Genomic DNA, 12,048 nt, shown 5'->3' with positions numbered 1-12,048 from the left:
TCATCTTTCTCCTGAGGAGTGGCCTGTGGTTTTCAACTGCGGACCTTACAGTTAACAGCCAAACTTGTAGCCCACTATGCCACTAGGGTTTTTCATTTCACCAAACCATGAAGTGCAATTTTATTGGCTTTGGTACTTGATGGATCTTGAGAACTCCTCAAATACAGGCAGACCTGGAAGACCACCCATTAAAGTGAATCACGCCAGTCTGTTTCCCAATGTATATAAAGTTAATGTTATCACACCATGAAAAAATTTGAGATACTGCAAAAACGACCAAAATATGAGCATATGCTGTTGGAAAAAATGGTGCCAACAGACCTATTTGATTTGTAAAAAATTCACTATCTGTGAAGCTTGAAATTTCAAAACAGTGTAAGTGCTAACAGCTGGAGTGGAATGCCGTTTTCTCTATTTGAACCGTGCTCCACCTGAGACCTTGACCCACTGCTTATCTCCCACCAGGTGGCTGCCTCCGGAGAGGGCTCTGCCATCAGTGGCTATCTCAACCGGTATAAGAAAGGCAAGAGACACTGGAAGAAGCTGTGGTTTGTCATCAAAGGCAAAGTTCTCTACACCTACATGGCCAGTGAGGTAGGAATTAGTTCTTGCTCCCTCCTCTGTTGCGCAAAGGCCCACCCCTTCAATCCTGCCTCCAAGCACTTGCCGGGGACAGTAGGAGTCCCAGTTGCTGCCACCGTTCTTATTTCAGTGCTGTTACTTATTGAGCAACACCAGGTGCTACTAGTTGCTGTGAAATGACTGCTTGTGCTCCAAACATCAGGACTTTTCTTTCTCTGTGATTACAGGATAAAATGTTAAATACCACAAACCTCCATATCTAAGACTGCAAGACACTTAGTAAAAGAAAGCATATTTCTTCTTGCCACTTCAGTCATTTGGGACAAAATGTAAGAGAATGGAGGAAGCTGCTATCAGTTGTCATGGTGATATTACATAAAACCAACTGAAACACTGCCTGTGCCATCCTCACAGTTAGGTTTGAGCCCATTGTCACAGCCACTGTGCCAGTCCATCCTATTGAGGGTTTCCCTCATATAATTAACATATATTGTACTTTATCTCCTACCTATTTATTCATCCCTCGATCCACAATTAACATATAATTAAGTATGTAAGTATTAAATATGTTCTTGGATGAGTTTTAACTAACGCAAAAAACAAAACCCAAACCCAGTGTTACAGAGTTTTGACTCACAGCGACCTTACATATCATTTCCAATCTGTATGGGTGCAGCCTCATCTTTCTCTTGAGGAGTGGCTACTGGGTTTGAACCACCCACCTTGATGTTATTAGCAGCTCAGCACTTACCATTAGGGCTCCTTTCATTAATATACACCCCTATAAATATTCACCTTCACCCCCCATGCCCAGAGTCAGCACATACACTACTCTGATTTGCTTTCCATCATTTACTAGTTTTGCTTCTTTGAGATATTCCTATGAATCGAGTTATCTATGACATCTCCCACTCAGTGTTTTTTGAAATTCACTCATTTTATTGCAATATAGCAATTTATTCATTTTTATTTCTAAGTATTTAATAAATATATCAGCCTGTTAATCTATTCAGTAATTAAAGCATTTGGCAGTTATGTATAAAACTTTTAAACATCTGCATGCTGGTAAGCCTTAAGTTTTTATTTCACTTGTATAAATACTTAGGAATAGTTACTAGATCAAAAGGAAGGTACAGCCATATATCTCAGAGATGTGGGTTCAGTTCCTGACCACCTCAATAAAGTGAATATTGCAAAAAGCAAGTCACATAAGTTTTTGGCTTCCTTGTACATATAAGGAATCCCTGGTGGTATAATGGTAACACATTGGGCTGCTAGCTGCAAGGTCAGCAGTAAACTACCAGATGCTCCATGAGAGGACAGGGCTTTCTACTCCTGTAAAGAGTTAGTCTCAGAAACTCATAGGAGCAGTTCTATCCTGTCCAGAGGGTCACTATGTCAGCACTGACTCACTGGCAGTGAACTGAGTACATTTAAGAATTATTTTTACACTATACTATATAGTCTATTAGAGCAACCTTGGTAATATAGTGGTTCCTCTTAGGGCTGCTAACCCCAGTCATCAGTTTGTGGCTCTGGGAGAAAGATGAGGCTTTTTACTCGAGTTACACTCTCGGAAACCCACAAGGGCAGCTCTGCCTAGCTAGTCCTCTGGAGCTGCTATGAGTTGGAATCAAACTAGTGGCACTGAGTTTGAGTTTTTGAGTAGTCTGTTGAAGTATGAAATAATGGCATTATGAAAAAGTTTGAAATATTGCAAGTATTGCCAAAATATGGCAGAGACACAGTGAGCACATGTATTGTGAAAAATGACATCAGTAGATTTAGTCCAGGGTTGCCATAAACCTTCAAGTTGTAGAAAGCACGGTTTTCTACAAAGTACAATGAAGTGAAACTCCGCAAAATGAAGTCTGGCTTCATATACTTGTTTTCTAAGGAATGCCAGGATCATGGTATAGTCCCACCAGCAATGCAAGGGAATTAGAGGGTTCTCTCCACATTCTTGTCAACACTTGGTAGGTAGTGGTGGTGATATAGTTTTAATTTAGATTTTCCTTAATGACTAATGAAGGATCCCTGGTGGCATAGTGGGTTAAACATTGGACTGCTAACTGCAAAGTCAACAGTTCAAACCTACCAGCTACACTGTGGGACAAGAGAAGGTTGTCTTCTATGAAGATGTAGTCTTGGAAACAACTATGGAGCAGTTCTCTGTATTAGAAAGTTGCTGAGACAGGATTGACAGTGACAGTGGATTTTGGGAAATGACTAATGATATTAAAGTATGTGGCATTTTTCCTGTGCTTATTGGCCATTCATATGTCCCTTTGGGGAATTGTCTGTTCAGATCTTTTTTCATTTTCCTTTTTTTAAATGGGCATTGCTTGTCACTCTAACATTGAGTAAGACGTTCCTAATATACTCTAGATACTGGTCCTTTGTGACTAATGTTTTATAAACTCTCCCAGCCTGTTCATCTTAATAATAGTATCTTTTGAGGAACAAAAGTTCTTCATTTTTATACTCTAGTTCACTAATGTTTTCTTTTATGGCTTTTGTTTTCGGTGTCCTAATACATTTTTATTGACCTAAAATTATAAAGAGATTTTCCCTTGTCCTGAAAATGTTAAGGTTTTAGTTTACATGTAGGTCTTTCTCAAAGTAGTCTTTGTGTATAGTGCGAGAGAGGGATCGACGTGCATTTCTTTTTCCATATGGATACTCAGCTATTCCAGCACCAGTTGTTGAAAAGTTCTCCCTTTCTGTAATAGTCATGTACTGTCTTTGTTAAAACATTAAATGACTGATTAGCTGTAGGTCTCTACTAGTTTCACTGATTCGTTTACTAATCTTTATGTCAGTACAATACCGCCTTGATTACTCAGTTAACAATATGCCTTAAAATGAAGTTGTGAAAGCCCTTCAGTTGTGTTTTTTCCACTGAGCACTATATTTTTAAGATCTGTGTCTCTCTGGGTACATCTTATCTAGTGACATCACTAGGGTTCTTGTCACCTAGTGTGGTAAGGATGGTGTTTCATCCCCTCCTCCCATACCATGTAGAATCCTTAGTAATGTTTATTGTGGAGTTTAATCATAGAATGTGACAAGTATGTGCTTAAATATTTCTTAGGCTACATGAATATGAATACTAAAAAAATTGTGTAAATTCTTTCTACATTGAGTTACATTATTAGCAACTGAGCAGAAGCCTTGTTGGATTTTTCTTTTTCTTTTAATATCACTGAATTCTCAAGAAAAGTTATTGATACAGATTCACAAGTAAATTAATTAGCATAATATTACAGCTAAAACACCAGAAAAGTTTTACACTAGCAACAACAAAATCACCAGCACATGCTTGCAGTACATGCAAAAGAAACGATGATTTTCTAAGTCAGATAAACCCCTCAGGAACATAAATGGGAGTAGTGATACCAGGAGGGTAGGGTGAAAGTGGGGAGAGGAGGGAAGGAAGGGGGAACTGATCACAATGATCGATACATAACCACCCCCAACTCCTTCGAAGGGGGATGAACAACAGAAACCATGGGGGATGGGTAAGATATGAAAATAATAATAATTAAGGAGTCATTTGGGTGGGAGATGGGAGGAGGGTGGGGAAAAAGAATAGCTGATATTAAGGGCTCAAATAGAAAGCAAATGTTTAGAATATAATGATGGGGAAATATGTACAAATATGCTTGACACAACTGATGTATGGATAGTTATAAGAGCTGTAAGAGCCCCTAATAAAATGGTCTTAAAAAAAAAGAAACCACAGTTTGAAGCACCCTTCGAATTGAGTAATGACAGCTTTAGCTTAGAAGGTTCAAAATGTAAATCAGCATAAAGTTTTAGCCTTGTAGGTATACTGATACACGTAAGCTACATTACCAAATGTTTTTGTTTTAACTATAGGAATAATTTCATTGAAAAATAAAGTTCTGCTGAAACACTGCATAAAAATTTATAGGCAGTCCTTTTGGTATCACCCTGATTGCGTCCCGTTGTGATCCAAACCCTTTTATTCCTCTAGTGCAGTGGTTCCCAACCTTCCTAATGCCGCGACCCTTTAATACGGTTCCTCATGTTGTGGTGAGCCCCCAACCATAAAATTATCTTCTTTGCTACTTCTTGTCATTTTGCTACTGTTATGAATTGGGTGACCCCAAGGAGTCGTTGAGAACCGCTGCTCTAGTGGGACCACTGACCCCATGTGTGCTTCTGGCAGGATGAGTATAAAGTTTATGTTATCAGCAGTAACTAGAGAATCAACCAAGTCCTGATAAATCAAGTCAGTAGACTGTAGGGTTAGAAAGGAGTCAAGTGTCCAAATACTGGCTGTGTAACATTGGGGAAGCTACTTACCTTCTCTGAGATTCTAGAATGGGGGTGACCCCTTCTATGATTGCTGTGAAGAGTAAACAAGAAAATTAAGGTGCAATCACCTGGCCCCAGAAATGGTATGTTCCTTTTCTTCTGTCTGGTCCACTTCCATGGTTATTCTGCAGTGACCACAGCATGCCTCGCACACAGGAGCTTTCTTCGTGTATCTGAGATTGGGGGTGACAATGAGAGCCCAGCTCCTGACTGGATGCCATGCGCAGTGTTTAATAATTGTTTCTCCTTCTTCCCTCTGCAGGACAAGGTGGCCGTGGAGAGCATGCCTCTGCTAGGGTTCACCATTGCTCCAGAGAAGCAAGAGGGCAGCAGTGAAGTCGGACCCATTTTTCACCTTTACCACAAGAAAACTCTATTTTATAGTTTCAAAGCCGAGGATACCAATTCAGCTCAGAGGTACTAAAATCTTTAAAAGGAACAAATTGGTAGCGTGGGTGCTAGCTACTATTTCCCAGCCAGCAAATCTTACCACATCACATCACGCATCTTTGGGTCAAATAAGGTGACCAGATTTTAACATTAGTAAAGCTGGACACCATTGATAAAACTCATATCCTGGCAAAATAGCCACATGGCAGCCGAAAACTGTATACCCTAGGTTGTCGTGCACTCTTTCCAAAAATTGGGACTTTTTAAAAACGCCGTAGGACACGGGAAAATTTGTTAAAAATTGGGACTGTCCTGTTAAAAGCGGGACGTCTGGTCACCTTAGTCAAAGCACAACTGCAGATCTATTCCCTCTCAGAAAGTTAATCAAACTACGCATTGGGTTCAGCTGATTTTGGCTCTGTGTTCCAGGCCTTTGCTAAGTCCTCGTTGTTGTTGTTGTTAGGTACCATGGAATCGGATCTGCCTCATAGTGACCCTATGTACAACAGAAACAAGCACTACTTAGTCTTGGGTCATCCTCACAGTTATGTCTGAGCCTGTTGTGGTAGCCACTGGGCCAATCCTTCCAAGTCCTAGGGAAACATATAGGAACAATACCCATTTGGTAATGTCCCTGTTACCTATTTGGACTGTCCCAGAGTTAGACAAATAGTGATCGAGGGCAGTTATGTTAGGTTCTGTGATCAGTCACAAGCAGAGCCACAAAACCAAGTGTCCTTATTCGCTCTTTTACAGATGGATTGAAGCCATGGAAGATGCCAGCGTGTTATAGCAGTTACCAAGGACGGACTCAGAATAAACTCTTGGGTTGATGTGTGGACTTTGTTAGCTGGCCCATGTCTCACTTCCTCTGGACATGTATCTGGATTCAGCATAGGAAGAACTCTTTTTTTGGCCTCCTCCTTGCTCATACCTTCACAAGTGGAACCTTCAAGAAGTATTTACAGACCTGTCCTTTGTCTTCATGTTTTCCACCCTGTCAAAACTGATGTCATCATCCAGCAAAGAGTAACATGAAGACATGCGAACCAATAAAAAAGTACAGTCAGAAAGACAGGCTAACAGTAGAAATGAGCGCTTAGTTTTTACTGATGGTAAATAGTATCCCCTTTCATATTGTGGTTTGTGCGCCTCAGGTGACATGAGAAACCACCAGGAAATAGCAGCCACTCTCAATGAAAGCACTTTATTGTTTGAGCATCAACCTCCAATTTAAACAACACACAGGGTTTACTGTACCAAGGGTCCACATAGCTGCACATGGCTTGCCCTCTGGTTAGAGGTTATTTGGAAAGCTTTCCGACTATGGGGGGGTGGGCCACGCTCCCCTGGATAGAAAAAGAGCTTTATCTTCTTAGTGATCATGCCCTCTGTACCCAGACATAACTTACTGAGACTCTCTTACATTGCCATCCTCAATAACCCACCAGTGCTGGGAACTCAGCTGCTGGTAGATGCAGGTCACCGCCACCCTCTCAAGAGTTCAAATCCATGTTAATTTATTTGTGTGTGTGCCTTCCTGCTGTACCCCACACAAGTGACAACACTGTGTAAGAGAATACTTATTGTAGGCACAGCAATCTTTCTATGGAGCCCCTGACTGGTAGACACTTGACTGTTAACACAAAAGTTGGATGTTCAACTCCACCTGGAAATTTCTCAGAAGTCTTGGCAATTTACTTCTGAACCAGCCAGTAAAAACCCTGTGGATTATAGAAAAAGCAAGATACAACTGCAGGTGAATCTGTGGACTGCAGAAGATGCTGGACGCCATGAAGGGAGTGTAGAAGCATGGCTTAAAAATATTCTGAGTGCCAGTGACTGTTGCTCATTCTGCTGGACTGTTTTTAACATAAAGCAGGGGGTAAGGAGGTAGGATTCCTTGTTACTCTCATTGCAATAAAAAAAAAATCCTATCATTTCCTGACACCCTGTTCTCATCTTCTCGCTGCCCTGCCCCCCAAAAAAGGTATTTGCTGACACTTTTTTTTAATCATTTCATTAGGGGCTCATATATCTCATCACAATCCATACATACATCGACACATACAAACCCACACGTACCCCTACTGAAAGGTGCTCCCTTCAAAACTTGTAGAGGAGTCATGAGCAGGTATAGACTTCAGCAGCTTCCATTACTGCTTGCAATGCACTTAAACATACTTCCTTCAACACTTATCCATACTGGGACTGCAGACTCTGGGCTGGGTCTCATGGTAGACTCCGTAATGTTACAGCACGTATGAATGTGGTGAGACATTGACGCTGCTCATCACTGTCACCCTCCTCAGCTGAAAAGTTTTCTTCGTCATCCTGGAAGCTGACACCACTCATCACATATAAAGATGCACTATAGAATGACAAATACTAACTTTCCTTAGATGAGTTATAACTGAAACATCACATACAAATCAAGTTTAATACTGAAAACTAGCCCTAAGAAACAATGATATTAATCAAGATTCGTTGACTGCTAACTACAAAGCCAACAGTTCAAAACTGACACTCCATGGAGAAAAATGAGGCTAGTCCTGTAGTTACAGTCTTGGAAACTCACAGCAGCAGTTCCACTGTCCTATATGGTCACCATGTCACAATTGATTTGATGGCACTGAGGTGTTTTTGTTTTAATATGTTGGCTGGAACTGCTTCTCTTTGGTAAAACGTGCTATGTGGTATTGATTTCATAGGCCTTATACAGCCTGAGAATTGGATATTCGCCACTCCTGCCTATAGACAAGTGACTGCCCTTCTACTACCTCAAAGGAAAGTTTTCTTCTCTGGAAAGAGCAGCTTAGAATTGAACGTCAGGCATAGCTGAAAGCAGGGTAAGATACTTCACTAAGAACATGAGGATTAAAGTCTTAAGGAGACACTGGTGGGTTGGTGGTAGAATTCTTACCTCTCATGCAAACCAAAGTTTAAGTGCCAGCCAATAAAATCATTAAGTAGCTACTTGCCATTTATCAATAGAGGTGTGTGTGGTGCTGTGATGTACATTTCAGTGGAGCTTCCAAACTAAGATGGACAAAGAAAGGCCTGGTGGTATTGATATCTGAAAAGTAATAAAAAACCTGTGGACCACAGTGGTCTAATTTGCAACTGTTCCTACAGATGGTGCAAGACTAGGCATTTTTTTCCATGTGCACTGGGTTGCCACGAGTTGGGAACTCTGCTTCTTTATCCCTGCTCAGCATTCAGAAAGTTGGGAGCCAGGCTTAACACAGCCCTGCCCCTTCGTAAGACACTGTAGGGTTCAGCTCATGTTTCCCATCTACGAAATTCCCTCCCTGGGGCAAATACTTCAAAAATTTGTAGGGAAAAGTGAAATGCAAAAACAAATGTAATTTCTCCATTGTCTTTTAAAGGTCTAGTGTTTGCTCAACACCAAAACCGAAACCCACAGACACCAACTTGCTTCTGAATCACAGTGACCCTACAGACCAGAGAAGAACTGCTCCATAAGGTTTTTGAGATTGTACGTCTTGGCAGGAGCAGCCTCATCTTTCTCTAACTGTGTGGCTGGTGGGTCTTAAGCCAGCATTGATCTTGAGGTTAATGGCCAAATGCCTAAGCCATTGCCTTTATAAACTAGCTTCTCTTGAGAAACCAAGACACCATCCTGGGTCCATAATCCAGGTGCTGAGGACAGGTTTCCCTTGGGCTCTCTACGATCATTCAACGTATACATTCTCACATTAATTTAGGAATTCTCTGATTGCATCGGGAATTAGACTAAAGCTATCCCCTCCTCATAGACATGTTTTCACCCCTGTCCTAAGTAACATAAAACTACTACAGAATTACAGATCGGGATCCAAACACCAAAACTAAACCCAGTTATCCTACAGAGTTCTTAAGATGGCAATCTGCATGGGAATGGAAAGCCTCATCTTTTCCTTTGTAGTAGCTGGTGGATTTGAACCTTGAACAGTCCAATGCTTATCCCACAGTGCTCCTGGGCGCCTTACAGCTATGAACAAACTCAAACTTGTCATTGAGTCGGTTCCAATACACAGTGACCCTACAGGACAGTGTAGAACTGCCCGTGGGTAGTTTAACCCTTTACATAAGTAGAAAGCCTCCAGTAGCAGTGTGTTGGGTAGCTGGACAAAGATGGGTAGAAAATCTGACTGTGGTAATAGGACAGAGGACCTACCTGGAGAACGAGTCATCAAATTTTAGGGAAGTAAATAGGATATGCTGCCATTTGGATCCTCAGCACTATTAAAGTTGATGTTCCATCTTTGGGAGCAAAATGCAGGATCTGAAGGAAAGAGGGGACCAGCTCCTTCAAGGAACCTGTGTTGTAAGGCCCATCTCCTAGCCTTCAGTAAATAGATTTTAAGGTGGAGGGGACCAGCTCCTTCAAGGAACCTGTGTTGTAAGGCCCATCTCCTAGCCTTCAGTAAATAGATTTTAAGGTGGAAATCATCCATTTCACTTTCAGACTCCCTCAGTAGAAAGGCCAGGCAGTCCTAGGCTAATAAAGAAATTTCCAGGTCTCAAGACTGAGAGCTCCTAGTTAGGCAACATTTTTAAATTAAACAGAACATAGGCTATAATATACTGTAAAAGAGGGGACCATGAACATGTGCATTTTTTAGTCTAATTTTCTGTAATATGCTCAAAAGGGTTCATGGCCCACCTAAGAAATCAAGAGCTATTGCTCTAAGAAGTTTGAGCCAAGTACAACTTGGAAATACCTTCTCAAAATTAGGGAAGGCTTGGTCAGATACTAAAAGGGCATGACAACTCTTAGCAAATGGTCCTGGACCATCACCCCACCAGAGAAAACCTTTTTTCTTTCCTCTTCTTGGGAAGAACAAGGATGCCAGTTTGGGACCTCTGACCTATTCTCTTTAAGTAGAAGTTGAGACGCCCAACCCCCCACTGTGGCCTCTGGCTGTGCTAGTCTCTGATAAAAGCTGGTGGACTCTGCAAAGAATTGAGGGGAGTGTGGGTGGAAGAGGGTTTATTCCCTATCAGAGTCCACAAGGACAGAATAAGCAAAAATCAAATGCTCCACCACTTACTAGCTATGTGACCTTGGAGAAATTATGTCCCTCTAGGCGCTGACCTCTTCAGCTGAAAATACAGAATGAAACACTTACCTCATAGGGTTATTTGTAAAGCTCACACAGATAACATGGAATCATAAGAAACGCGCAATCTGGTATTCAGATTGTATCTGTTCACATTCCAAAGTCTTAAGAATAAGGAAAACAGCAATTTTATGAAGTTTATTTTGTAAACTTACATCAGTTACACAAGGTACATAAACAGAAGTGCTGGGTATTAAATGAATCAGAAAAACATAAGTCATCAATACTTAAACCCAAACCCACTATCATGGAGATTTTGACTCAGTGACTTGATACAGGGTGTCTAAAACAAAATTTTTACAGGATCAGCCAGCCTCATTCTCCTCCCTAGGAGGTACTGGTGACTTCAGACCCTACAGTTAGCAGACAAATGCCTAAGGCAGCATCCCAGGGTTCCTAAACAACTCATCATAGAATCATTAATTATTGATTAATATTTAAAATTTAGTACAACTATGAGTTATTCCCACCCCACTCCCAAAATTCTTTGTTACTTTTTATGCTTTGTATACGATTATTACTTCACAGCCATAAAGTAGCCCATACTTGCAAAATATTTACTATCAAAATACTGTTCCCCCAAGGACATCACTAGACATTTCTGACTCTCACCCAACTCACCTGTAAACCAGGAGGCTATCTCCTTACTTCCAGAAATGGTGTGGAGGAATCTTCTGACAAGAGGATTTCTCCACGACATTTCTGGAGGCCAATGCAGCTTCGGGACGTGTGGCTCACTACAAGGCACTACAAATTCAGTTTTTCTGAGAACCAGGAGGAAGGGAAAACAGGTATTTATGGTATTTTCTATCATATAGAAATATTCAAAGTTAGCGTTACCCTGATAAAAGCCCAAAATTAATCTACCCATCTTACAATATTAAAAAGTGCAGAAAAAAGATTATTTCCCTAGAATCTGCAGCTATCGTGGAGCCCAGCGTAAAGACTTAAGAGCATCTAAACAAGTAACTCGTGGGCACCGTCTTAGAGACGTCCAAGCTATGACTTGGGGGGAAGGGTTGGAAAATCGGCAATGAGCAAGCTCCCTAAGGTCAAGGGGGCAATTTTCTTTATATAATTTAAGCAGTTTCTGTGAAAGTTGCTTTGCATACACTTTTGTGGTCACCGTTTGCAGTTTTCAAATCTCGAGGGAGAGGGCATCCCGCAATTAAACCCAACTCGGGTCGTATGTTAATTAAGATCATAAATACATTTTGGCGTTTCCACCCTTCAACGGACATTGGCGCACCCTGGGACCTACAAGCCAAAAAGCCAAAGGCCTTTGGCAAGATTTCACAACCACCCAGGACCCACCTATCTCCGACTTAAGGTGTGCGGTCCTCCAGCTGCGAGGTTCCCTACTGCCATCTAGGGTGCCCCGTTTCTCCCAGCCGCCACCCCGAGCCGGGGGCGGCGATGGGCGGGGACTGTCCCGGGGAGCACCCCGTCTCCACCGGGCCTCGGTGCTCGCCATCCCCGGGCGGGGCTGGCTGGCAGAGAGATAACGGTCCCAGGTGGGGACAGGTTTCTCTGCCAACCCACTCTCTGCCTGGCCAAGGATGCGGGCCGCGCGTGCGCGCCGCCGGCTCGGCGAAGAGCCCGAGCG

At 41.9% G+C, this 12,048-nt stretch overlaps 1 protein-coding gene across 1 annotated transcript in view; it reads left to right on the top strand.

The window, feature by feature from the left end:
* Window positions 1–7,264, top strand: part of FGD5 (FYVE, RhoGEF and PH domain containing 5) — a 151,419-nt gene extending 144,155 nt beyond the window's left edge. The window contains exons 18-20 of the mRNA XM_045290132.1: window positions 466–594; window positions 5,189–5,343; window positions 6,073–7,264. Coding sequence (XP_045146067.1) covers window positions 466–594; window positions 5,189–5,343; window positions 6,073–6,109 — 321 coding nt within the window. The 3' untranslated portion in view covers window positions 6,110–7,264. The remainder of the gene's footprint in view (window positions 1–465; window positions 595–5,188; window positions 5,344–6,072) is intronic.
* The last annotated feature ends 4,784 nt before the right edge of the window (window positions 7,265–12,048 follow it).

Source organism: Echinops telfairi, unplaced genomic scaffold (genome assembly GCF_000313985.2).
Source record: "Echinops telfairi isolate 266 unplaced genomic scaffold, ASM31398v2 ScPeMD7_31;HRSCAF=116, whole genome shotgun sequence".
Classification (NCBI taxonomy): domain Eukaryota; kingdom Metazoa; phylum Chordata; class Mammalia; order Afrosoricida; family Tenrecidae; genus Echinops; species Echinops telfairi.
The sequence above is the reverse complement of the archived record's forward strand: the minus strand, read 5'-3'. Positions and strand labels throughout refer to the sequence as shown.